This window comes from Pezoporus wallicus, unplaced genomic scaffold (genome assembly GCF_028554395.1).
Source record: "Pezoporus wallicus isolate ANWC-B61680 ecotype Strahan unplaced genomic scaffold, APGP_CSIRO_Pwel_v1 contig_593, whole genome shotgun sequence".
NCBI classification, from domain to species: Eukaryota; Metazoa; Chordata; class Aves; order Psittaciformes; family Psittacidae; genus Pezoporus; species Pezoporus wallicus.
This window is the reverse complement of record NW_026642342.1, coordinates 8,665,155-8,692,926: the sequence shown is the minus strand read 5'-3', so window position 1 is coordinate 8,692,926 and position 27,772 is coordinate 8,665,155. Positions and strand designations below refer to the sequence as shown.

Genomic DNA, 27,772 nt, shown 5'->3' with positions numbered 1-27,772 from the left:
CATCTTCATTGTAAGAAATCTCTTCCTCACATCCAGCCTGAATATCCCCTTTCAGTTTAAAACCATCACCCCTCATCCTGTCGCAACAGACTCTGCTAAAATGTTTCTCCCCATCTTTCTTATAGGCCTCTTTTAATAACTGAAAGGCTGTAATAAGGTCTCCCCAGTCTTCTCTTCTCCAGGCTGAACAGCCCCAGCACTCTCAGCCTTTCCTCATAGCAACCTGCACCATCAGTTTCAGCAAAGGTTATAGGAATAAACATAAGCCTTTGAGAAAAAAAATCAGCTAGGAGAGTTGGACAAATGGTTGTATACATCCAAACACTGAAGCACAACTGCTCTGGTCCAGGCTGGGGGAAGAGCTGCCTTCACTGTAAACCACACCCAGTCCTACAGACAGGTACAAGCAACGCTAGAACAAATCCAGAGACAAGCGCCATCACCAAACTAAAGGAAGAAAAAGGTGCAGTTTTAAACCAAACCAATATCTGGTGAGTCACTGGTTATGTTTTGTTAAATGTTTTACAATATTTTGGGATTTTTCAGGTTCACTCCAAGTATGTAACACTTGATTCACTGGGAGTTACCTTCTGAACTACATTTTCTCCTACTTCTTTAATATATTCATTCACGTTATTCAATGCTACTGCAGCACTGCAGAGTGGAAGTGCTTTGAACAGAACAATTTAGCTTTGATCTGAGCCTGATCTAGAGCCAGTAGCCATGCTGCCTCTGAGGATTTTGGATTCAAGTTTCTAAACAGATCTGACCTCTTGGACTCCTTCCCTCTTTGCTGGGTAAGACTTTCTTTTCTAAGAAACTTCAGGACTAGCAACTGCTCAGTTCAATCACCCAGAAGCTTTCTGGAGTGCTCTTACTTTCTACAGGAATTCCTCCAATTCCTTGCTACAGATTCCTCCAAGATTAGAGCAAGTTACTCAGAAATCCTGGTACTTCTTATTCACTGACAGCGCACAGGAATGAGGATATTTCCAAGAGAGAAACTCTGCTCTTCTCCCTGGGTACAGTGCTCCCCTCCCCAAGATGCAGGCTCCCTTTCAATTCATCCATACACACCGATTTCTTAAGCTTTTTCCTCCATCCAAATGCCTTTGATTCTGTATTTGTTTTGTTTTAGCCTAAGCCAAAATGCCTTCTTGCTGCATAACAAGTTTGACCATGCAGACTGCTCATGGAAAGGCTAGGAGAGGGGGCTCAGGACAGAAAACGGGCTTTATTTCTAAACCTGTGGTGGTGAAGGAGATCTTCAGCAAACAGCTATCTGCAAGTCAGTAACAAGAAAAATACTAGCTTGCTTAGTTCAGAACTGGCTTTTCCAGGTGGGGGTTAAACAAGAAAAGCACCTGTCAGCTATAGTCCTACTGCTAAAACATTTCAGTCTCTGCACAGAACTTTAAACATCAAATTCGCTCATTTGCCCCTAGAGGTAACTGCATAAAACTGAGTGTCACAACAAAGGCAATGAACATGCTAATGCAAGGTTTGTTACTTAACATCGCTGCTGTAGCCACAGATCAGTTATGAAGACGAAATACAAAAGACTAAGTTACTTGATGTATACAAGTCAGTTGAGACATGAAAAATGTGCAGATCAGTGTCAACATGCCAAGTCACACGGGGCATATTCTGCCTTTCCATTCACTTCTCCTAGCTTCCCTAAAACGCTCAATGCAAAGAGAAAAGCATCAAAGTGTTAAGTGACTTGAAGTATTTCTATGTTTATATCATCTAGTAAACAAAGTTGCTGAAAAATGTCATGGTGTGAACTTCATGTGTGTGTGGGAGACAGCATCACAGCTGTCAGGGAATGACTGTACAGCTCCTTGCAGGAAAGTAGTCAAACATTTCAGAAGCAGACTTTTATAGCCTGGTGGGATCTCTGCTGAACACTTGGGATACCCAGACTGTCAACTGCTTCCAGGAAGATATCTGCTGATTCATCCTGGCAGTGCCTGCTCTCAAGCTGAGCCCTCCCCAGATCCCAATCAGCAGAAAGGCTCTCAACCACAGCACTGACACCAGCTCAGAGAGTTTTGCCTTGAGATTCTCTGGTAAACTGATGGGCTACAAGTCATCATCAAATCTCAGTCGGCTTTGGAAGTGTAGGAAGCAAACCAATCCCCAAAGCCTTCTGGAAGGACTGTTTTTGTCACTCAGTGCACTCGTGATGGTAAACTAAGCAAGCCATATTTGTACACAACTGTCCCCTGTAAATAGGGGCTCTTCGCCAGAACCAGTCCTAGCAAATCAGGCCTGCAGCATCCACCACTCTCGCCGTATACAAGGGGTGCAAGGTCATACTGTTAGTTTCGCTTTTTGATGCTCAATCTCATGCCTGTTTATGAATATTTGCATTTTTACCAACAGGCAAGCCCAATTATCTCGTGGTAACTGCTTTGTAAAATCTGATTCCACCCAGGATGTTTGGCAGCACAAAGTGCCATGCCAGTCAGCGATGGCACAAAGTGCTCTATGCCTTTGAGGGTAGATGACAACTTTGGTTTTGCTGCCGTTGATTAAAGCTTTTTGTTTCTTTGTTTCCTTTCCACTTTCCCCATCTGAATTGTCACCAACAATGGTGACAACTGTTGCGTACAGCTATTCTCCCTGTGCACACACTGGAAATGGATACTACTGGTGATGAAGGCAAAAGAAGGAGGAACCATTCTTTATCAGAGCTATTGGCAAACCTAGCAGGACTTCAGGAACCTTTCCCACAGACCAGCCTAAAGAGTGCGTGTGTGTGTATGAGAAAGAGCTAGAGGTTTTTATCTTTTAGAACCACTGTTGTTCAGGATCACTGAGAGCAATAAGAAATATCCGGTCTTAAAATTCCTCTCTAAACAACATACAAGACACTATCCCATGTAACAGCCTGTGCCAACAGCTGGTGGATAACAGCAGATCAGGTTTATGCTTTCAAGCAGCAGTGCGCTTTGCCTTACTGCAGCACGCTGTAATTAAGGCCCTGAGTAGGGCCAGATTCACTAGCATGATAAAGAGGAGCTATTTTTGTATGTGAATTCAAATGAACGAATGTAATTTCTAACCATTAACCTCCTGAAGTAGATAACAAGTGGGTTTAGGGATAATTAATGATTTTCATAGTTTCTAGGGAAGCTTTACCAGGACCCGCATATTTCTGAAATGCTGGCACATTGCCCGACTCGGGCCCTCAGTGTCTAAAAGGGCAACTAGTGCCTTACAATATTCCCCCAGATCCCAGAGCCAGCACCCCTGCCTTTATGTGGGTGCAGAGGAGATGCCTATGGAGCCAGTTCCCAAGTGCTTTCCTTCACAGATCCACACAGTCAATTATACAGGCAAGAGTGTTTCAGTAGAGCTGAGTACTTTGGGCGCATTGCTCACTTTGAAGGTTCAGAAACTGATTCCAACAAGAACTGCAGTTCACAAGGCTCACTGGGAAAGCTCATTTCTCACCTTTTCTCCAATGGTGCATGAAATCTAGGCTGGGAAAGGAGCTCTGGAGAGGCAGCAAAGATGCTGGGCTAAGGATCTGTCCTTCTTCTGAAGTCCAAAACCAAGAGGTACCTGCTACCAGCATGGATATAAGGAGCACTCTTTGCCAAGCGTGCCCATAGAGCTTTCCTGTATGTCTCCACAGATGAAGGATCCACCTCCACAGCCATCCCTGAAGCAATACAGTCCTTGGTGCTAACTCAGCAGCCACCATCTTGCTAGACAAACCAGGGATTAAACCCACCATTTCCAGTAGCTACAAACTGAGCTGTAAAAGCCACAGCTCTGTAGCAGTGGGTGACAAGTCTTAGCACACCACTCTTTGGTAACCTTGTCTACTACCAGCAACTCCTGTCTCTTCCAGTCTGCTGCATGGGACAGTGAGATTTGCTTTTTAATTATCCAGTCAGAATTTTTAAAGTTAAATGTATAAATTCCCCTCTGGATCTGGTGTGAGCGGCTTAACGGAAAATCAGCATTTATCCAGTATGAGGCACTAACGACAGTTCAGTGCAGCACTTACCATTGTATATTTCCTCCCTCCAACTCTTCTAGACCATGTAAGGAGTTTTATGAGCTCTGTGGACACTTCCTTTCCTTCTTAGACTCCTGCATCGGGAAGCAGGACAAATCACAGCCTCTGGCATATTCCCACTGCCCAGTTTTTCCATTTCCAGCTTTTCGCAAAGGCTGTCTCAATTCGGCATGGTATCGACATGTTTCATAATAAAAACTCCAGTGAAGTTCACAGCACTGACTCCTCACAAACCAAACCGTCAACAGTCTGATACTTAGAGAACACAAGCTATAGCCCTGATGTATAAATAGTCAGTGACAGCCCTTGATTCAAATACATTTACTGGTTCACATTTAGAGAGCACTGTGGTAAATGAGAATGTACTTTAAAAAACAACAAAAAAAAACACAATTCCTGAAACAATGTGGATTTTTTTCTTCTATAATGTCATCGTGGGAGAATTTCTATTTTCTAGAATAGAGTCCTCTTTGGACCCTGTGACACTGAGTCCATCAGGTGTAAGTTAACACCTAATAAATTAGATTTCTTTCTAATTTACTCTGAAATTGAAATACTGCTTTTTTTAATTTTTTTTTTATTTTTGTTCCTGCATATTCTTTAAATTTTGCATCTGAAGTGGTTAAGGAACGTGGTCAGGTAATTCAGATCATTCGGTCAGGAACTTATTTCACCCGGTACAGAAGCTACAATGTAACTGCAACTGACAAAAAAAAAACCCTTGCAAATGTACAGACGGATCTATTTCTGTGAGTTACTATTTACACAGTAAAACATAAGGTGATCATAACTGAGCAGTTAGAAAAAAACAACCCACCTTGCAATCACTTGGTGGTTGTTCAGTCCATAACGGAACAGAGTTTAGGGGGCTCAAGTACAGACATGAGGGAAAAAAGGAACTGCATCATTGAAAAACACCGGTCTAGTTAATTGCTGGCAATGGCTACGAATAACGACAGTAGAGCACTGAATGTTGTAGGTGAGAGGATATTCTCTAAGTCATAATTGCTTAAAATGAGCAGTTCAGTCAATTTGACTGATTTAGCACAGTCTGTACTGTCCTTTCCAAAGGCACCATAAACATCTGGCTAAAGCTGCCAGAGAGAATAATCCATGTGTTCTGCCTCCTATAAATGGTGGCGGAAGAAGGGGAAGAACAGGTTTAATACATTGCTCTCCTTTTCTCACACATGCTTGTCCACAGGCATGCACACAAACACGGGTTTGCTGGTATTCTACAACTAACTATTGATTTTTCAGGAAGGCATTAATTACATAAATACCATCTAAAAAGGGGAAATGCTCCTTTGGGCAGACGAGTCAGCTTCCACTGCAGCCACTTTAAGTGTCCTGTAAGTTACTCCACAGCTGGAACCATCTATGCAAAATGCCTGGAAGTTAACAGGAACAAGCTACAGCTGACACATAGCAGAATAAATAAGCACTAAGTCACAAGGAATGAGACCACCAAACCAAACAGATTTGGGTTCCATCTACTACATATTCGCCTGTTTTGAAGACTGTTTATCATGACACATATTCACTTGTCTGTACTTGGCACATATAATTCCCAATAGCTCTCATTCTGAGACTTTCTTAGCTGAGGTCCTCCTGACACCATTCAGTTTGGTTTCTACACTTTCAAATACTCCTCAACCAAATATCCGAAAGCTTTATGACCTGCTTGGGCCACCCTTATTTCAAGTGATGAGTGTATCAGGAATAACACTTAATGTGAACTGAAAGCATTTATTTCTAATGCAATACATGAAGAAGATTCCTTCTTTGTGGCATCATCCCAGTATGATGCAGCTGGCCACCAGATGTAAAACCTGAAGAGCTCCAGTGGACTCAAATCTTCCTGCCACCATGGATTTCCAAAGCTCTTTGGAATATATTTCTAAGGGTATACAAACCCTTTACCATCCTGGAATAGCTGCATCACTTAGAACATTTACTCCTCCATTTCATGCTGGTTATACTTTTATAGGACATGCACTGGCTACGTGGACTTTTGTAAGCCACTAAACTCCCTAAAAGCAGTGGATCAGGACTGTGTAGAGAACTGTACTAAATCGGTTTGTCTCTGCTGTTCAGTACAAGAGAAGGACAGGGTAGGGAGATTCTGCAGAGTATCATAAAATTATGCCAGCAAAAGGAGGGCTAAGTACTGTTCTGCTAACAGCAGGAGGCCACAGCTATGCCACTCTTTTCAGAGGAACTGAATAGACATTCAGCCAGAAGAGCCTCATTACAACTGGTGCAACCACTTCAATCCCATTCAGCCCCTCCAGGATGTACTCCTTGCCGCTCTAAAACAGGCAGAGGCTTGGGGTTTTTTTTAGGAAGGCCTAACTGCTGCCCGAGGAATGAGACAGAGCAAGGCAGTACTGCCCCAGGGAGAGCCAGGTGCTTTGCTTTGCTGCTTGTCTCACAAAAGTTGTACCCTGCAATAGAGCACATTTGTATCGAATTAATGTAATCAAAGGCACCCTGCTGTCTGGTCACTGACCTGTCTGTAAACAACAGATGACATGATGCCATGAGCTTCTATTATATATAATTACCTATTGAGATGTGACCATTGTAAAAGAAACAAAACCATATACCTCACCTGCTGCTGTTAGTCTGTTTTCCAGAGAGGAACAAAGCCTTTAAGTGCCTCAGCTTTGAGCACCATTTTTTTTCTCATCTCCCTTCACTGCTCCTGATATCTCCTCCAAGTAAGTTTGTGGGCTCTCCCTTACAGCTGGAACAATCATAGAATCATAGATTAGTTTGGGTTCGAGGGGACCTTTAAAGGTCATCTAGTCCAACCCCCTGCAATGAGCAGGGACATCTTCCACTAGATCACATTGCTCAGAACCACATCCAGCCTGGCCTCAACTGTCTCCATCTTCCCAGCTGCACTGGCATAGCTCAACCATTCGCTGTTCTTGCTTTAGGACCCTCTTATACCCTCCTCCTTTCATTTATATTTCTTCTGTCACAGCTTCCTTTCCTCTGCTTGAAGCGAGGTAAAAGATGTCTGTTACATGAACATATCTAATCTGCCCTGGATTCTACTTGCTGTAATAGAGACCACAGGGACAGATTCCGACCTGATGTAAATCAGTGTAGGTCTGATGCACAATCATGAATCACAGAGAAGGTGGTGAATAAAGAACACTGGTCTCTGATTCCCAGTACAAGAGTACGATCAGAAAGAACCTGCTATCTGACAGCTCAAATCCAACAAGAAGCAGCTTTCACAGCCTCCATGGTCCAGCTATGAAGCTCCTTGCCACAGGACACTGCAAATGGAACAACTGGACACCTTCCTGGAAGAACAGCACTGGGAGCCATGAAATACAAAGAACTCTCCTCAGGTTTAGACACTCCCTGAACCTTAAATCCCTGGAAACTGGAAAAGTATTCTGGCAATGCCACTGCATACCCACTGTTTCCTTGTACTCTCTTCCCTGAGCATTCCCTGCAAGCTTCTTTAGGGGATAACACACCAGGACATACGGAGCTGCCATTTGACCCAGTGAAGGAGTTCTTTATTGACACTAGTTCACACCAGCTGAAGACGCAGCATCGTGTCTCATGTGCATGCCTGCATACATGCATGAGTCCATGCTTGCAATACTCTGTAGCAGAAGTAACCTCTACAGTGTCTTTGGTGCTCACTAGCAAATAGCTTTTATATTCCAGTGAACTACAACTGTAGCTGCTGCTAAAAGTCAGTAGCTAATACACATTTATCTCTGGTGCTCATCAGTAACTCAGAAGGTACTGGGACATGATATTCATGCAGATGTTAAAAAAGAAGTTTTCATTACAGTATCTGGCAGTGAGACTGAAGCCAACTGACACTGCCAATGACAAGCTGCTTATTTGTCTTGGCTTTGTTTCCATTATCAGACTGAAAGTCTATATTGCCAAAACAGACATAAAATGCCTTCCCTTTTGCTTGTAATTTTTCTCAGAAGTCTGATGCAAGTTCCCTACAGAAGAAGCATGAATGACTTACACTAGCATCACCCTTTCTGCTTTATTTACAAATGCTCTCATGAACACCTATGTACACCAAGACTGAAATATACACAGGTTAAGTTAAACATTATCTGAGGTACTATTTTGTGTCTGAACAGCTTAGCTTGTGTAATACTGCAGCAGCAAACTCTACTATTAATCACTGAAGAACAGCTCACATACAAATAAAAGTATTTGATGTCATCATCTGGCTCTTGATAACAACAGAACTAGGCAACAGAAGCTTACAATGAACTGGCTTTTGCTAGATGGAGTTCAGTATTTAAATGAGAAATCTTCTTCTAGATAACAATTTTTTTTTCACTTCCAAAGAGTTCCTTCCTTGGGAAACATTTTAGCAAACATGGACAAAAGCTTTTTGCCCAAGATATCACATAGGAAGTAGCATTCAAGAACAAAGACAACATTTCAGAATATGTGATTGCGGGCTCTCCTCATGAAGACAAACGGTTACTGGAAATATTTTTAAAGTCATTTAATTGTAGATTGCCAGGACTGTTTCCACTCCTCATCTTGTCTGAATTAGCTAAGCTGCAGTCCTTCGAAGACCATCCGATACCAGCAGGTATTTGGTCCCACACACCACAGAGGAGTGACTGGTTTAGACATATTCCTGACTGTCCCTTAGGAGTCACTGGAAACGAGCAGCCAATTGAGACACTAGTAAAGTGATGCATTTAGTGACCTGAATTCTTTTGTGAATGAACAGGGAGACGACCAGCTCCTACTTACCTCCACACACTTCTGGTTTCACAATGTCTTTGGGGGTTTCATCACTGCCTAGCAGAGAATGTTAATGCTGTCATTCATGCTGAATGTAAAGACTTGGAAGAGATATTTGAAGAGATGCAAACAAGAAGGAGCAGACTATTATGAAGCGCTGCTGACAGGAAGCCATTGGCACTGGAGATGGTGAGGCTGAATGGATCAGACAGCTAGTATTTGAGAGAGAACATCGCATTAAACTGTGAAAATAAACAGCTGCGGATCAGCAGCACGGAGTGACTCAGGCTATGGAACAATCCTGACTCAAACCTGTTGAGGATCCTGGCCCAGCATTTCCTTTTGAGTATTAATCCGAGTTAGAAATGTGTCAGTAATCCCCCCCACCGCTGCCTGGCAGCTGGAGGAACAGTGGACCAAGCCCCAGGCTACCAGCGGGAGCAGATGGATTACACTTGGATGCTGCTCGCCACAGACTCCGGCCGGCTGAAGCCAAGCCCCACGCCCTGGACCTCCTTGCTCGGAGTCTGCAGCTGCACGGATGCCATCCACAAGGAACGGCAGCCTCAGACACCGGTATTCCTGTTTCCATCCCGTCACCCCACCCCGCCGCACGTCCCACGAGCACCAAACCGACGCCGGATCCCAAAAGTTAATCCCCCCCCTCGGCTGCGGCAGCAACAGGGTAACGCCCGAGGCTGCACATCAATGCTCGCTCCTGTCCCCACAGCCGCCGTGAGCGTCCCGCCTGGGGCCGGGCCGTGGGGCAGGGCCCCCCCCCCTTCCCGGTACTCACATGATGGGCAGTGGCGCGGCTGCCTAGCGGCGCAGGGACTGCTGCTTCCCTCTCTAGCAAAGATGGCTTTCCGGCTCCGCTCCTGCTACCAGCAGTCTCCTAGTGTTGTAGGCACTGTTGCTGAGCTAGGAGGGGTAGGCACCGGCTACTGAGCATGCCTGTGCCTCACATCACAGGGTAGGAAGTAGAGGCAGGGCACGGGGTACCCCCTCCCCAGCCTCACGCCAGGCAGGAGAAGGTCCTAGAGCGACTCAGGCAGACCGAGCCTCCTGCATCCCGCTCCTGCCCCTGTCTCGCTGGGTGTGGTTACAGGAGCCGGGATCGTTCCAGCCGGGAGGCTTGAGGGTGGCTGTGGAGGTGAAAACCTTTGTGTGTGTCTGTAACCACCTTCAGTCTCCCTCTCCTCTGTAGAAAGAAGAAAGGGAAGAGAAAGGAAAAAAGAGGAATAAAATCACAGGAGGTGTTGTTGCAGTTTAATCTGTGCTGTCACAGGTGAGGACCTGAGAATGACAAAAAGGAAATTGTCTGGATTGTAATTCCTTCCCACAGTGTAGAGCAAATCCAGAGGCAGACAAGCTACTAGATCAGCCATTGCTTCTTGCATGATTCATAGAATACTAGACTGGTTTGGGTTGGAAGGGACCTTAAAGCTCATCCAGTTCCAGCACCCTGCCAGGGGCAGGGACACCTTCCACTAAATCAGGTTGCTCCAAGTTCTGTCCAACCAACCTAGGTCCAGTCATCCAATATCACCCCTGAATCCCTTTCATTAACATTAGCACTCTCTTTGTCCACCCCCTGTGTTCCTGTACAGATCAAAACTTCTTCTTAAGCGGAACATTTCTTCTGTTTCATCTGGAAGAAGTTGTTGCAGAATCATGAACAAACTAGAAATATTCTCATACTGAGTAATGTCATACATGGCCTGGATCTGGGAATAAAGAGAAATCAATAATAAACACGGCATGAAAACATTTGTGCGGCCCACCATTCAGATAACAGTTTAAGGAATAATGTTATTACTTGAGATAACTTGTTCCATTTTTCATGTAAAAAGACACTCCACCAGTCACTGCCTTCACTAACTTTCCATCAATTTCAGTGACAGGTAGCACAAGCTTTTGAGACCAGGTGTCTGCCCAAGCAAGTGGAAGGCTTACCCAGAACAGGAGGAGTTTTTGTAAGTGTCTAGACCTCAGATCTTGGTGTGCCTGTTGGGGATGAAGTACCTTGGTGTCATGAGATTGAATCTGTCTTTTCTGCATCTGGAAGCCAAAGAAAAGAGATGTTCCTCAAAGCGACAGGAAAAGATACAGGTACTAGGAGTGAGCAACACATCAGTCCTGATTTCTAAACTTAGTATCAACAAGCTGAAAATTTTCATGGAGAAAGAAAGGAACTGGGACTGTGAAAACACCCACAGCAGTGGTATAGAGCCCAGGCATTAGGACACTCAGTTATTGCCCAAATCCAGGCTCAGATGCTATCCCAGCTGGATTCAGATGCAAGCCTCTGGGCTGCCAGCTCTGAAGGGAACCAGCCCCTTGGGAACAGTGGAACAAACACCTCAGAGTAACTTAATCACAGGAACATCTCTTTCTTCTCCCTCTGGTGCCTGGGAGCTTGCTTGCTGCATTGAAGACCCGTCATACCTACTGCCACCAGAGGGTGAATCTGTCTTTTCTACTGAACCTAATTACTTGCATGAATAAATAAATACCACCTTGAGCCTTAGTTTTCTACATTTGACCACATCACTAAGGGCTTGCTCACACACTGCACTTGTAACAGCCTGGCCCTGGGAAACTTTACCTGATGGAAGTAAAAACCACTTCAGGCTGGATTTTCTCTACAAAAAAGCTGGATTTTAAACCAATTGTCATGCCCTGATGACAATAATATTCCAGAGAAGCTTTGAGATTTATCCATCTAGAGACCACTTAGCACTTGTCATCTAGAATTCCTCCATAACTCTTTTCTTGTGAGGACAGTTTACTTTTCAGACATCCTAGACAAAGATATGTTTGATACTCCTTTAGCATACAGCCACACCAAAACCCACTCACAGGGTTACGCCTAACATTGGGACCACATGCCACCAGGTATGTTATCTTAGTTCTCAAACCCAAAATACTGAGGAGGTGAAGAGTCATGCGTGGTCAAGAGCTCCTTGGACAGAAGGATCTGCTTTCTTAGACCTTCCAGCCCCTTCTGTGGTCTGACTTCCTGTCCCTACTGTATGGAGGGTGGAAGAAGTAACCGTGATGCTAGACCAAAGTTTGTAAGACTCAAAAAAGATCCAAAACTGGAAAACCCCAAACCCAACATGAAACAGTTTTAATATACACACTATCTAGAGCATGAGATGCAGTGTTTATGCTGACTTCGTGCCAGCTCTGTTCTGACGGAAGGACAACAGAAAGTACCCACATAAGCATAAAGGTAAAATGGCAGACAGATACTGCTTTAGCAAAATTGTGCCATTGTAAGGATGATGCTTCAAACATTGTGAACATAGTGCAGAATGAGCTTAGGCTAGATCAATGCACCCTGTCACATGAGCACAGCTTACTTCGATCAAACGCAGGAGAGCTCTCAAAACCAAATGAAATAACATCATTGGACTATGGCCTTTCTTGCTAAAGAATAATTTCCTACCAGCTAATGAAGGCATCACCATTCCAATCCAAGAAGGCTCATGATCCTGAAGAAAGTCCATATCTAAGCTGGGGCATATTTTCCTTTAGCCCTACATCAACTTGCCATTAAAGGCTACCAAAGCCTTCGGTGTAGGAAGAGATGCAGAGACACCTTGTGGTGGCAAAAAAAAAAAAAAAAATAAAAATCAGAATTTGTTCAAACAGTTTAAATTGTATTGAATTAAGACACAGGACTGGATCAGGAAAGCTGCATCCTGGAAATACCTTGAGAAGTACTTCCCAAGTTGCTAGTGGTGTCATTTCATTTCTCCAGACCTCCTTTCCTGTCTGGCATCTCTCGCCCTGTGTGTTTGCATGGCAGTCCCTGTCACAAAGTTTTTACCTCTTGCTCTGTTGGGTTCTTTTACCCCAGGGGATATCAGCTGGGTCAGGGCTGCTGCAGATGGGGGGATGGCTGTAGAAACACTCTGTTTCTGGAAAATAGCTTCCTTCATCTTTAACCTGCCAGACCTGGGTAGGAAAAACTATCTCATCCATCAACTGTTGTGGGGTTTTGTTTGGTTTTTTTGCCCCATCCATCCATAATACTTTGTCCTGAAATGCTGTCTGTAAACATGAAGGCAGTTACAGAGACACCAGTGGACTGCTCAGGTAGCCTACGAATGAAAGCAGTCAACAGCAAGCATCAGTGCAAATCAGGTTTGACATCTGAAGTCCTGCAGGTACTAGACCTTGCTTATAATTAACTAGAGACGAGCTAAACATACAACACTGAGGCTCCTAAAAGTGCTGTCCCCTGCTGCTACGTGATCTTCATCTGAAGGAAATGTATTTTCTCCCAGATCTACAAGTAGGATTCCCATTTTAAAGAGTCATTATAGGCTTATGGACTGACCAGCTAATGAGGTAAATCTCAGGGCTATCAACAGTAACACCATTACTGGTTTGGCTCACAGATCAGAAAAACACTATTCTGTTGCTAAGTGTGAAAGGTGAGGACAATCAATTGGTATATTGAAAGTAATGGTAGTCAAGTTTGACAGGATTTAAGGAAAGAAGAAAAGCATGGCAAAGAAACACGATATTTAAATACTGGGTATTCAAATCTCCTGACCTGGTAACGCATGTTAAACGAAGTATAGAAGGGATTCCTCCTACATCATTAGAGTTAATTACACTGGAGACTCAACATAGCCAGCCAACTTCATAGTTAAAAATTAAATACTCTACAATATATATCCAAATTACAATTTCTAAATAATTACTAACTAAAAGGCTTTAGAAAAGACCCTTTCCATTTATCTTTGATTCTTTGTCACCAATTCCCACATACTTACACCTGTACTTTCAATGTTACGCTTTCCTCTCTTGATCTTTTAGATGAGTGGAATTAGTACTGAAAGATCCTGCAGTGAGAAGCCTTTGAAGCTCGCTTCTCAGAGGTAAGAAAGATTCCTGCCTCCCCAGTTGCTGACTTTATTAGCCATGGATTGGTCTGTTCTGCAAAGCTTCACCTCAGCACCGCTGCATGCCTGAAACAGGTCTCAAACTTGCAGATTATTTTGTCACAGATTAAAAACTGAAGTCTATAATCGTGAAGTGTACAATTTTCTTTCACTGGCAACTTTGATTCATTCCTTAATAGCATGGTAATTCTTTAGTGACAGTTTCCTCTTACAGGTCAGTTAGCTGTTTGCATCTTCTTTTACAGTCTACTCTGCCATTTCTGTGGAAGAAACAGGTTCAATTTACGTGGGTTCTGTTAAAAAGCTGGATGTCTCACTACCAAGCATGAGTAGGATGTTCCTTCAAGATAGTTACAGTCTCTTCTTAACGTGTGTAAAAGTATAGTTTTGGTAAATGATTACAACACAACTGTATTACAATACAGTTAAACACACCCTGCTTCAGGGTGTGAATCCTGCAAAGACTTTGCACAGTGAGTCCCTTCTGCCTGTGTGTATCATACTGTAAGAGCTGGTTAAGAATTGCTGTCCTTAAGACAGGGAAGGTTGAGTGTGGGAGGGGAGGGGGGAGGACAAGGGATGGATGGGGGATGACAGGGGGAGGAGATGAAGAGTAAAATCAGAAAAGTGCATAGTTCAAAATGCTTTCAGTTCTGGTTTTAAACCTACAGAGTTTGCATGACTGGTATTAGATGATTTGTGGAAGACATTTTGAAGAGGTAGGAAGAGACAAGTGCTTCCAGGCAATAGGAGGGGCTGAATGCAGCCCTCCAAGTCAAGCAACCAAAAGTTAATGCAATTACCAAGTATTAAAAGCAGAGCAGAGAGACTAATTCAATCAGAGAGGCCAAAGGGATAATTCTTGGAGACAAAGCAATGCAACACGGAAATGCAGACTAATAACTGGTCTATCAAAAGAAAAAGGAAACAATTTCCAAGCCTTAACTAAAATCCCCAGTTGGTTCTTCATCTTTTCAGGGTTCTGGTTTTTGCTTTGCAGTGTTTGTTCCATCTCACATCTGTTTCACTGCTTCTGTTCTCCGCACAAAACTGTTTCTTTAGCTCCTGGCTCTTTGCTTTTATCAAACGAGCTGCCTCATCTCTTGGTTTTCAGGAACGAGCCTAATCATGAAAGAGAGCTCGTAGAGGGAAATATTTATTATATTTAATGTCCAAACGTACTTTCCATAATTACGTGGAATAGTGGTTGAGTAAGAATACCGAGTCACCTTGGGTCTGCTGGATTTTTCCAAGCAGGTATTTGCTCCACCTCATGGAAAGCAGCTGATCTCTTCTGTGTAACCAGGACACTTACAGGTCTGTGGAGTAACAGGACCAGACTTCACGAGGTCTAATGCAGTACGGGAGGGACTTTCGAAAAGCTACTCAGATTTCTGCTTTCATCTAAGCAGGTGCTGTTGCCATGACAGATAAAATGAGCTGGCACAAAGGAAAGAAGGAACTCACAGAAGAAAGCACAGGAGATGGGAAGCACAGCCGAAAAAAGCGAGAGCGACTATTCAGGAGGAGATTTTCTGGACTGAGCCTCTTCTCTGGGTCTCCTAAGAAGAAACTGTAAGTACATCTGAGATTATATTTTGTATACATTCTTAACCAAAACATTTTTAAGTATTTCCAGAGCACCTTTCAAAGAGCCACAGACATCTCTCTTACTTCTACTCTGTTGATTGTTTCACAAAGAAGGAAAACAGCTATAGGCTAATTAAACAACTTGACCTAAAAAAGCAAGTCACTGCCAGAAGTATGAAATGAAGGTCTCTGAACATGTGGTCTGCATGTTCATCTGACAACCATTTCCCTATACTTCCTCCCACCCAGCAAGAGAACCGGAGGGGCAGCATCTCTATTCCTCCACATACACACAAGCACTGCCAGTTGTGACAACCCAAGACACTGCTTCTAGAGGTCACATTGCTGCAGTTTTCGTTGTGCCAATATCCCTACCTCCAGCCTGTAAGATACAGTGGCAACGTATGGGCAGCAGCCAAAATCACTCTTCAAAGTTAGTGCTTCTAAGTTCCTTGAATCAGACCGTAATTACTGCTTATGTTCCTAAAATAGTGCCTTTATGCTTACTGCTTTATAGATAGAAAAAGCCAAGTAATACAAAACCATTCCTTCTTTAACCAACGTTAGCAAAGAGGCAAAAATGAGTTTGAGTTTACTGCTTTGTGCACATATTAGGTTTGAGTTATCATCAGTCTGATGGGATTTGAAATTCTTTTCTTGGGTCTTTGTACTTGATATTATTCTTCCTGCACATGAGGTAAACGTACCATATACGTCATGCTAAGATCAGGACTAGCTTCCAAAAGGAGTCTTTTCTCATCCATTAAAAGAGCCGTTTTCTGTACACATCTCCAAAGAGTCTGCCTTTGATAATTATCATGAAATTACTGTCTTAGCAGGAAGTGCATGCAAGTCTCAACAATTACTCAGCTAACTACATTAAGCTTGAAAGCCACAGCAGCTGGTTACAAGCTTGATACAAGATTAATATAGACTAGCCAAAAATGATCCTGAAAGCAACGTTCTTCTCTCAGACTGATCCAACTGGAGAACAACTAATACCAAGGCTTTGCTTTGGGGTTTATCTTGCTGCTGAGGAACTAGACTGGAAACAGTCAAGCATCCAAGGAGTCAGTAAATTACACCTGTGAATTTTCTCCATTGTGCAAAATTACACTGAAGCGTGCATTCGGGAGGCAGACAAATGCAGCTGAAGCAGTCAAGTCATGCTCTCTGGGACTTGATCCTTATTAGAAGGTGATGAATATGGATTTTTCCCAGTTTGATCCAAAAATAAAAACATATTAAAACAGTGATGTAGCATCCTCCTCCCATGGTACTCTCACATTAATGGAGAGTCAGCCTTCAGGCTTTACTGGGTGTATTTCCACAGACCAACTGCATGGCAGGGGTTTTTTAAAACATTCCAGGCATCAGGGTCCACAGAACTTCACAGCGGTGAAATCATACAATCTCTGCAGTTCGGCACTGATTTGTGAGCTTCTGTAAGGGATTATGTAGGTTATTGGCTTGATTTTGAGGGAGGTACTGTTTTATAGAAAATATAATGGCATATAATTCAATCAAGAGTGCTTCCCTTGCTGTCTTTCCATCTCTGTTCAAGGATAGCATAATATAGGGGTTATCTACTAGCCAGCACAATTATTAGTGCATGAAAGAGGAAAAAGAACATTTATGATAACGTAAATGAGCTCTACTACGTCAGAGCCTATAACTTAGATACATAAAGCTGTATGAAATCTGTCTGCATGCAAACACACAAGGCTTGTTTCACCACCATCAACGTATTAAAGAACTGAATAGAAAGCACCTACCAAGCTAGTTGCCTTACCATTTTCTTATGGTTTTGTTTAAATGGTGGCAATCCTTTTAATAATTCTATGTTCTGAAACTAATGGTTTGTTGCTGCCACCTCAGCACCAGAGCCGCACTCTCCATTTTCTGTCCATTCCTGCTTTCTGCAGGTGACCACACGCTGCACCTGCTCCTAGCGTGTCACAGGGAAAGCCTCAGGAAGGGTTCATAAATCACACACTAATTGCTTCTGCTGATCTCATTCATCCAGGAATCTGTGTAGGTTAAACTTGTTGCCTTCGTTTCTGACTGTTCTAGCCCTCAGGGAAGAAGTCAGCTTCTTGAAGACAAGAGAAGATGCTTACACAGGAAAGGTTCCAAAAAGCTGAAGGCAGCGAGGGAAGAAATATGTACTTTAAGGCAGCCTCACTCTGGGAAAATGTGTCCAAAATGTGAAATCCTCGTCTGCCCAAAGTGCGAAACTCTGCACTCAGAACGGAGCTTCATTGCCCACAGCCTGCTTGATCACTATGACACAGGAGGCGCTGTCTGCAGAAAGTCAAGTACGTAGAAGGTGATTATAAAGATTTGCTGTGGATGCCCTGGGTACCTGACTACATCCAAAATGCTGAAGCTTGGGTCCATTCAGGGTGACTGGATCATTGTCCCGTGCACTCTAATATGCAGCAGTTACAACCATACTGTACTTCATACCTGCTGCAACAGATGCACATTCACCAATTTAACTAGCATAAACTCTGCAAACAAAGATATGTAAGTAGGAGCTAGAAGTTTCTCAGCTACTAAGAAGAGGGAATCATTTCAGAAACACTTTCAAAGAGTTTTCTTTTTCCTCCCAAGGAAGCAAGATTATCCATTGAGCTGCAAAAGAGAAAGTGAATTTAAAAGCAGAACCCCAGGGTGATTACACTTTTTTGTAGTGCCTAGCTATGTTTCAGTGTTGTTTGTGGTCTGGAATATTAAACTTCTTCTTTATTTTTAAATTTACTAGCCTGGGTATGCAGTTTGATGGGGGAGGGGGCTTCTAAAGGTTATCCTGGCCACAAGAATTGCAGAACACTTCCAAATTCCCTTCCACAGTTTCTGAACTTTTACAGACTTCAAATCCTAACTTACAATTCAGTGTTTCTCCTTAAAAGGAACAGGAACAATCACAACTCACGAAGTGTTTAAACCTTTTTTGGGTTGAAGATCTGTGCAGTACAGCTCCAAATGCAACAGTATTCACAGTTTAAGCATACCAGTGGAACCCACACCTCTGTCTCCATTACCTCTACAGAGCCCAGAAGGACTTGCTCAGCAAGGTTCAGGAGAGCAGCACTGTGACTAGCCAATATACAGTGGGTGGCATTAAGGTCCAGGCATACACAAGACAACTTACCTTATGGAGCTCATAAAGACAGATTAAGGGCAGAAGTAGCCTCTGGAGCAGATTACCCCAAACCCAGCAGCACGTATCTCTTCCTCCCTTGTCAGCTGGTACAATTCTGTATGCAGGATGAATTCTTTGGTAATGTTAGGGAATAGGCAACACAAACTTTGTCTCACATAGCCATTAAGGGTTCTTTTATTTAGCCAGGCAGAATACAGACTGAAAAGTTTAGACCGGTTTCATCACTTGTTTTCCTGTGTTCCCAAGCCACTGGTCCATAAGGGAAAGGACTCCCTCTGTCCTTCCTGCTCCCCTTTGAAGATGTTCCATTTTTGTTCCAGTTAATGTTTGGTAAAGGGACTGGAATACAGGCTTTTTTTTCTGTCCCTAGAGAGTACTCTAACTGAGCTACGTCATCCATTCTTGTCTTGGCTTCCTCCCATACCTCCTACGGAACAGTTTCAACAGGAGGAATTCAGAGCCATGCGTATAACATTCTCACACTGCAAAGTATCCTGAGTGATACTGCTCAGCACCCTTTGTGGCACGTCAATCAAATGCTTGATGCACCTTAGGCAAGGAGGTACAGCTGCTTTGTCCCTGTGGAGCAAGTAGTCAGATCACAAACGCGCATCCAGAGAATGCCCATTAGGTAAGATACGCAGGAAAAAACCTTGGGCAGAATTCGCAAATAGGAACAAACCACTAACAAGTTCCTCGATTCTACTCAAACTTCAGTGGTTCTGGACACTCCCAGCAAGTGCCCAGGCTTCCTGCCCAAACACAGACTTCTAAAGCCATATATCAGATCTAACAAACATCCTTGCGCTACAAGGGCTGTAATCCCTCAGAAACCATGTTTCCATGGAGCTTGACTGTCGCTTCCTCCCATTTGCTTCATAAAAGCCAAACGATGCCTTGGAAATCAGAATTAACCTTTTACATTTCTCTGACTGCTGTTCTTAAACCGTGATCCTTCACAGGTTTCCAAAGAGTAAGCCATGCCATTACTTAAAAAATACATACCCATCCCATCCTTCATCAAACAATCCCTGGAGAAACTTCACCTGAGAAATCTCAAGGTGCCAGACTGTAAGGATGAAGGACTAGCTCATCACAGCAGTATTATTTTACATCTGACAGTCCAATACAGGAAACCTGCTAAAATAGGTTACAGAGTTGAGCTGGCTTTCAGTGGGGTGTTCCAGAGCTGACATAACATGTAAAGTTCTACCAGCATTTGATGTAGAACTTTCCTTTGTGGTTTGCTAGAGGACAAGATGGCAAGTTCCTCACCTGGGTCAAGTTGGAAAGGCACAGAAATACTAGCAGCTTGCACACCCGGCTCATTAAAGCCATCAGTAGCCAGTGGTACTGTGGTCAGGCAATAAAACTGCCTTGAACTTAGTCTGACTGTTACCTTGTGAACCAAGCCAGAAGGAGGCAGGCTGTCCATCAAGCAAGCCAGAGCCACATGCAAACTGTGAGGTCCAACAGCAGCGCAGCACCGCCGTCACATACAGCAGCACCTACTAAGAGTCACTTTCCATCGGGTCGGATCTACTCCCTCTTCACTTGGCAGTATTCTGCCAGACAAGTTACTTTTTGAATTATTTTAAGAAAACTTGCCAAAACCTGGAACGCATTATGTAAGCACAGGATTGCATTTTAGAAGCCAGCTCAGACACAGAATTATATTAACCCAATATATTGTGAAAGAGTAAAAATAGAATTACTGATTACATACTTAAAAGGTTTAGGCTTGGAATCATTCCTAAAGAATAAAGCTATGATCACCACCTGACATATTAATTACTAAGAGCCTGTGCTATTTAATTATCTGATTTCAATAGCTCTAGGAAATTAAAAGAGTAATAACGGACTCTGCTGTATTATATATATGAATAGGCTCTGACAAAGGCATTTGCTAGAATGTGAATGACTTAACAAACAACACACCACTGTCATTAAAACTGATAAAAGCATCAAAGGGAAGGGAATCAACTCCACTGCTGAGGGGCAAATCGTGGGAGTGCTCTCCTTGGAAACCAAGGACAGGTCACACAGGAGTGCAAGAACAGCAGTTGTCAGCATTCGCCACAAATCAGATGATACAAGGTATAGCAAGGAAACCCATCCAGTAATCATGCAGTCAGAAGAAAACCAGAACAGACTTATACAATATACACACTGCATATTCCCAGTTTGTTTTTAAAGTAGTCTAGGTGCCTTCTTCTCTGTCAGATGTAATGAAGGCTGGAGAAGCAGAGCTGATTTAAGAGAAGTCACTTTTCCCATGGAAACATTCAGACCACATTAGATGCAAACTTGGAAAAGAATAATAAATGTGACACAAGACCATCTGAAGTGACAGAGTTTTGTACCAAAGTCCTAGCTTACATTTCTCTTCTACAGCAGTGTAAAACTACATCCTTTCCACAGCTTCCATACTTAAAATCATGTTATGTTTCTACTCACTATTAGAAACAAAATCCTTAAAAAACCCTCTCACATTATAATCTGACCACCTGATGCCTTCTGAATTCTGCAAATAATGGTCTAAAATAATGGCTCAGAGGAAGAAAAAAAAATATGATCCCACTCAGCCCAAATAAACTGCCCATTTTAACAGTATGGCTGGATATGGGAGGCAAATAAAGAATTAATTAATGGACTGATGTACAAAGCATCTTTACTCTGTGCAACATCCTGGTGGTAACTGACAGAAGGTGTTTCTGTGGCTGGAGGCCAATGCTACTTGCTAGCTTTGCAGATGGGAATCAAAGGCACAGGCTTAACGACTTGTTTCCAGTCTCACATGAAGTTGAGTGGAACACGTTGCTGACTTGCCTTAGCCTCGGATGTAAGAAGCTGTCACACTCCCTCCTGTCCCAGACCTTGCACACCAGCCTTACACAACAAAGATGAATGTGCCAAGTTCCAGGGAGAAGGGTATGTCACCCTCAACAAGACAACATAGCAGACACTCTAGTATGCTGTCCGACAGAAAACATCACACATCCAAGAATGGACACATATGCAAATTTATGTGCTGTGAATTAGCTGAGGATGGATGAAATTACTTTTCCCAAAGTTGTCACGTGCAGAGTAGTTTCTTTGTACCCTTCTTCCCATCTGCTTTAAAAGTAAAAATAAATTAAAAGGCGGACATGGCACACTTCAAGTGCTACTATATTATTACCAAAAATAACTAAAAACCATAAAGCACATGTTACTTTCACAATATTGTAGAAGCAGAGGTCTTTTCAGTCAGACTCACCCAAAGGGTGAGGGACGAGAGAATCAAACCACTACATAAAACGGTGCTCTGGCTCCAAAAAGGATCTTGACCTTGAAAAGAAACAACAAAACCCCAAACAATGACAAAAATAAATCACTTTCAACAAAGTAAAACCGCCTTTAATTAAATTCCTACATAAACCAACATTTCTATGCAAAACAACTGTTTAGTCAAAAGGAAATATATACGTTTCTCTTTCAAATGGCAACAGGAATTGAGAGCTACCAGTGTTCCTTGGAGAACAAGCAGTAAAGTCAATCTTGCTGATGTTCAGAAACAGTATGTTACATCTCTTAACCAGCAGTTCCCTATTGCACGTAACAAATCTGCTCTCCATTTAAGCACCTAAAAGCCTGGTACCTCACTAAATAAATTAAAACAAATCCAGTTTCTTCAGCAACCATCTTCAACATATATATCTTGTAAAGCAACATTACTGCAAGCCTTTAATAAATACAGAAAGAAAAGATTAATGACTTCTCATTGGTGTTTTAGGGAACAATGTTTTCCCATAAACACTTGCTTTTCCAAACACTTGGGGTTTTTGGTATGTATGCTCTGATAAAACACTATGTATAGGATATTTGATGAAAATTTTCCATACCTAAATCAATATGTTTGCATGGCACAACTAGTCTGAGATATCAATTTCAGTGTAAGGCTGTAAGGAGCTTCTTGCTGAACCTGAAGTTAATGTGCATTGTAAGGGGCTGAAAGCAAAGCCCCAGAGCCAAATGGGAGACTGTTACCAATGAGGGTCTCCCAGGCATGTCTGGCCTTACTTTCCCCTTATGGAAGGGCTTTGTTTGTGTATGTTATGTCAAAGGAACAAGATCATGCAACCCTGAACATCTGGACACCGCATCATTTCCAGAGGTCTCCCTCTGTCCACCTCCCCATCTTACCAATATCTACTCTTCTCTCGGCAGCAGTATAAGACATTAAACAGCTCCCTGTAGTACAATGATACTGTGGTTGCTATTTACAGTAACTTAATGCATCTGTGCCAGTAAGGCAGAGTCCATATGAAAAATATACACAATATGGTCAATTTTAGCCAGATTAGGATATATATATAAAAAAATTTCTCTTAAAGTCCCAACTTTAAACAAAGAACAATTCTGTCAGAGGTCTCCAAACCTCCTGAGGCTGTTAGAGTACATTACCCTAACGTATAAAAACAAATATTTACACCTCCATAAAGTACCAAAGAAGTTTTAAAAATGCTTAGTAGCTCTCAGCGTGCAAAGTCAGCAGGAACTGATTATCCAGGATGTTCACTATTTGTAGGGTCTTACTTCTTCTCGTTGTTTTGTTTTCTTTCTTATTTAAAATAGGTTCCATTGGTCCATGCTACAGATCCCTTTTAAAAAACACTTATCAAGGGAACATCCAGCTTAGTGCAAATGCAAAAACCTTCTAGGATCTGTAGTCTTTTCGAACAGTGTGAGCCATCCAGTTCACTTTAGTAGTCCAACTTTCCCGGAGTGCTTCATCAAACTTTTGCTTAAATTGTTTTAGTGCTTCTTCCTCACTCTTCCCTAAAGCGAGGGAGTCCTGAGATGACAGCAAAACAAGTACTGTTAGGAATTTTACAACCTACAGCTAACGCTGCCTCCACCTTGCAACACAAACCACATTCTGTTTTTTTTTCCTGTTCTGACACTTTTTCACCTATTATTCATTGAGCAATGTATTAGAGGTATTTTCTGGGTTTAAAGACAAAACTAAATAAGAATTAAGCAGATATTTTTTTCCTTTGCAGGTCTGTGCTTGTGCATAGGCCAAGACATAGAACACCCCTGAGGTAACTACATTTAAGATGAAGGGATGCTGAACTCATTATAGAACAGTTGAGAGGAACATGTATTCACAATTTCCTTTGACTGCTAGGACTGACTACAGGCCTTGTTCTATAGAGCTCAAAAAGAAAGCTTTGGGAACTACGTGGAAATCTTGACAGAAATGGAAAACAATTAAAATGTATTCATCTTAGTATCAAAACTGACATATTGCAAAGTCCCACTGAGCTGTAAATCATACTTTACCTTGAGATACTGGATGTCCTTGACAGAGGTTAGCTCTGGAAGCCCTGCAGTTAACATCAGTGCAAAGAGTGTAATAAATAGGTTTCCATGTTTTCGCAGAATCAAGTATGCTTCTTCACAATACTGGCGGAACCTTCACGTTCAACCACAAGCACATGCGATCAAGACAACACATGAGAACTTACACAGATGACAAATGTATATAATGATTTCCAAAAACTGCTATCTGGTCTAACACGCGTATTGTAGGAACACAGTAACAGAAAGGACACAGATATCTACAGAATCTCCAATGCATTCCCCCAAATATACCCCATGCCCTCCAAGGAGCCCTCAGAACATCAGTACAAGAGGCCAAAAGCTTTAAAAGAAGCAACCATTCTTCAGAAAAAGCAAAAAATGGCAAAGATAATGCTGGTGTCCCACCTCTTCCAGAATGTTAAGTGAAACACTCTCATGATCCTACACAGTGGAGAACAGCAACAACTCTACAGCAGTCCCTACCTATCCAGCCTGTCTCTGTAAGGTAATTCCTTCCTGCAGATGTGGTCAAAATTGAACTCACTGCCAGATCTGGCATGAAGACCTATCACACAGGCACTTAAGACCTTGCTTAGGGTCCCCAAATGTGCCATTGTCCAGCATTTAATCTGTAAGTTTCCACAGAAAATGGGAAGAACCCTTCAGACTAAGATGATGAGCAATAATTCAAAGAATAAAATCTCTTCTGAAGCATTTTTCAAGTGAAAGTTGAATCCTACTGCCATTTAAAGTACTTCACAGTCCACAGCTCTTGCAACAGCATAGTCACTTAATGGCCTTTACATCATGGCTTAAAAGTGGAGCTACAGGTTGATTTCTTTAGTCTCCAGAAAAGACATGGGTCACTAGCAGCTCTTTTCATAGACAAACCATTACAACTATATGTACAGCTTCTGCTAGCAGCTGTAAGATTTATCTTACATATTTAAGTATGTAATTTCACATCTCTGTCAAAAAATTCTTCCTTTGAAAACAGATAGCAAAGTGAGAGTAGAACATTCAGAACACCCCTCCTGTCATTGGTGAGAATGATACAGAAGGGAAAAAGTCAGATCTCCCACAGCAGGTAGAATCACAGAAGGCAGCTTCCCTTGTCATGTGCTTTCACGGTCCACTGCAGCACTGTATCCTGAGGTGGGAAGGGGCATGCCAAAGCATTGGACTGGGAGCAGGAGGCTCTATACACCTAAGCATCTAAGTCAGGGCATGATCGATCAGCACAATGAATGTGAACTGACAGACAGAAAGGGCAGAAGGGAGCCTGCTTAAGTCCAGTGCTTCATCTCACTTGAACAATAATCTGTGGAATCCCTCCCTCCTGCCTGGTGCTGCCGAAGGTAAAAAAAAAAAAAAAAGATGAGCCCAGAAGAGTCTGCCATCTCCTGCTGGGGAAGATAAAAGGAACTGTATCTTTTCATTGCAAAGCTGCAGTTTCTGATGTATGAAGTAATTCGTATATGTATATTCAAGCTCAAGTAGAGAAGTAGACAGTGTTTTAAATGTGTGCTAGCACACTTCCACGCAAGTACAAATAAGCAAAACAAACTCAGATAGGTTCCTGGTGTGCTGGAAATTATCACTCAGTTATGAAAGGAAAATAATACTCACCGACCAAATTTTTCAGTGTTCCCTGTTTTTCCTTGTTGAATAACATGAATGAAATCATAGGTGAGTATGAAAGGTACCCGTTCCCTTTTAATTCCAAACTTGGACTTGAAGTTACCAAGGATATGCCCAAAATCGATATGAAAGAGCTAAAAACCAGAAATGAAATTAATTTATACAGTGAAATATTTCACTTTCCCGATATCTCTGCAGGATGCTGGTATCAAGAACAGCTAATGCATAATGCTACTCTTCACAACCCACAGTTTCAACTCATTGGGAGTATTTAGTTTTAAACATTTCAAGACTAATTTAAAGTCAGTGATAACAACCAGGCTCTTATGAGCAACCAAATAAATGTGCAAAAGATTATCTCAGGTTTAAGCTTTTGACGTCTGCCAAGAAACACCCTGTGATAATATCAGATAAAAAAATGAGCCCAGTGATGAGCCTGGAAGACTGAACATCATCGTATCCAAGGGCTTCCCACATAAAGCCAGGAGCAAAGCTAGTAGAACTTAAGCTAATCTCAGGGAACCTGCAGCCGGGCTCCCATTTCAGAAGCAAAGATAAGGACATTTCAAGCTGTCTTTTAGTAGGTAAAAAACCTTAATACTGCAGTGTCCCTAAAACTCTCCCTTTAAGATCCTTGCTAGTTTTATAGGCAGAATAATTTACATAAACTCAGACAAGTTAATTTTACTGAGACACTGAAGATATCAAAAGTTTAATATAATTCTTATAGATAAATATAATATAAATCTCACAACAGAGACATTGTAATTATTCTACCTACAGAAGAGACTTTTTTACCTGACCGTTTTTTCTGACCATAATATTGTCACTGTGTCTGTCACCAATCCCCAGTACATAAGTAGCTACACAGTAGCCAGCACAGGACAGGGTAAATTCTTCAATGGCTCGATCCAAGTCATCTCTAAAACCACAAAGACAACCAACATTAGTGCACAAGACTGGTAATTTGCGTCATTCCTGGACCTCAAAAAGGATTTTTGCTTGTTTAAACCAAGTGCCCGTTGGGATGAGGTAAACCTAGACTTACTTGAGAGAAAACACTGTAAAAAGTAGCTAGGAAGAACGGGAGAAATGCAAGTATGAAAGGCAACAACACCAAGACCTGTGACCCATGTAGTTTCCTTGGGTTGGTTTGTTTTGCCAAATCGAGTGTAACTTACTCAACAACATGCAGTCAAAATGTTGCCACATTTAAGCTGGATTGCTGTTGGAATCCCAAGGATACCATGGATTAGTGTCAAAAATTTTACAAACTAGAAAAATAAGTAGTAACGAAGTTGCCAGAAGCACCACATATTCCTTGACATTGAAATAAAAACTTGAAGGAATTTTGTGGCTTAAACTATAAATGAGAAAATAACTGTAGAAATTACCCTAAATTGTATTCCTTCAGCCAGTTCAAGAGAGCATCTTTGTTGAAGGCAGCGGCGGCAGCAACGTTGCTGCTATTTAACTGAATGTCAGCAATGGTTTCTGAACTAGACACAGCCTCAATAAGGCCTGAGTGATCTCCAGTTGCTAAACAGCCATAAGGCAATATCCTGAAAGGAAACACAGATTTATGTTAAAAACAGAAACAGCAAGCACATTTCTTTAGTGTATCAACATCCAGTTCAGGCTGAATACTCAGGCTAACTTGAACACTAAACTCTCAAAGGTTAATGTACAGACATTGCTTGCAAAGTTAAAATACCAGCAATACATTTAAAATATTATTTTTCCCTATTTTTATATATATTTATAAAAAAGAAATTATAAATAACCCTTATTTTTCCCTTTTCCTAGATAACACAGTTGTACTTTGATAGGAGAAACCATAGAGGGAGCCCTTTGTTTTCATTTGTTATTTTACCGGCTAAGCAGTTACCTTCATTCTAGACAAAATCATTTGTGTAAATGGAAAAGAGCATCTCTTTTCTCCCCGTTCTTCCTAGTTTAACATAAAATGCTAGAAATCCATTTAAATATAAACATAAAATAATGTTTTCCAACTCTTATTTCAAACATAGAAACCTAATGAAAACTAGGAATGCACCTTTTAACCTGCCTGGTGTGCAAGAATACTCCTGTGCATTCATACACCATGTCTTGTAAAAGTATCTACAATAATATCACTGTATTAAGACACTTAGAGATGTGTCTAAATAGTTATGTGTAGTTTTTTCTAAAACTTTTCCTCACTCCAGATGCTTAAAATGCTAAATGGGATGGGAACTTGGACAGGAGCTCCATGTCTGCAATGGGAAAGTAAAGCAACTCCTCAAAGGTATTACATCCCAAATG

General features: G+C 42.1%; 3 protein-coding genes and 1 long non-coding RNA gene across 5 annotated transcripts in view; 2 read left to right on the top strand and 2 right to left on the bottom strand.

Moving 5' to 3' along the window:
* LOC130609773 (vesicle-associated membrane protein 2-like) overlaps nucleotides 1–9,867 on the bottom strand; it is a 42,085-nt gene extending 32,218 nt beyond the window's left edge. Inside the window, exon 1 of the mRNA XM_057429077.1 lies at nucleotides 9,594–9,867. Within this exon, the coding sequence (XP_057285060.1) occupies nucleotides 9,594–9,595 (2 nt within the window). The 5' untranslated portion in view covers nucleotides 9,596–9,867. The remainder of the gene's footprint in view (nucleotides 1–9,593) is intronic.
* LOC130609774 (uncharacterized) lies at nucleotides 8,529–14,057 on the top strand. The gene is made up of 3 exons (XR_008974866.1): nucleotides 8,529–9,381; nucleotides 10,012–10,085; nucleotides 13,634–14,057. It is a non-coding gene; the product is annotated as an uncharacterized LOC130609774 (long non-coding RNA).
* Nucleotides 14,058–14,779: 722 nt separating this feature from the next.
* On the top strand, nucleotides 14,780–17,635 carry CUNH17orf50 (chromosome unknown C17orf50 homolog). The gene is made up of 2 exons (XM_057429175.1): nucleotides 14,780–15,294; nucleotides 17,383–17,635. The coding sequence occupies exons 1-2, from the start codon at nucleotides 15,143–15,145 to the stop codon at nucleotides 17,633–17,635; spliced, it is 405 nt and encodes a 134-aa protein (XP_057285158.1). The 5' UTR covers nucleotides 14,780–15,142.
* Nucleotides 17,636–21,855: 4,220 nt separating this feature from the next.
* PIK3CB (phosphatidylinositol-4,5-bisphosphate 3-kinase catalytic subunit beta) overlaps nucleotides 21,856–27,772 on the bottom strand; it is a 103,175-nt gene continuing 97,258 nt past the window's right edge. For both annotated transcript variants that reach the window (XM_057429033.1, XM_057429034.1), the window contains exons 20-24: nucleotides 26,863–27,030; nucleotides 26,267–26,390; nucleotides 25,457–25,602; nucleotides 23,807–23,939; nucleotides 21,856–23,315 (exon numbers count right to left, since the gene is read on the bottom strand). In XM_057429033.1, coding sequence (XP_057285016.1) covers nucleotides 23,178–23,315; nucleotides 23,807–23,939; nucleotides 25,457–25,602; nucleotides 26,267–26,390; nucleotides 26,863–27,030 — 709 coding nt within the window. In that variant the 3' untranslated portion in view covers nucleotides 21,856–23,177. The remainder of the gene's footprint in view (nucleotides 23,316–23,806; nucleotides 23,940–25,456; nucleotides 25,603–26,266; nucleotides 26,391–26,862; nucleotides 27,031–27,772) is intronic.

What these genes read in the sequence shown, in the direction of transcription:
- CUNH17orf50 (XM_057429175.1), top strand. Translation starts at nt 15,143, where the DNA reads ATGACAGATAAAATGAGCTGGCACAAAGGAAAGAAGGAACTCACAGAA. An exon ending in GGGTCTCCTAAGAAGAAACT is followed by an intron (nt 15,295 to 17,382) that starts GTAAGTACATCT and finishes TGACTGTTCTAG; the next exon opens with CCCTCAGGGAAGAAGTCAGC.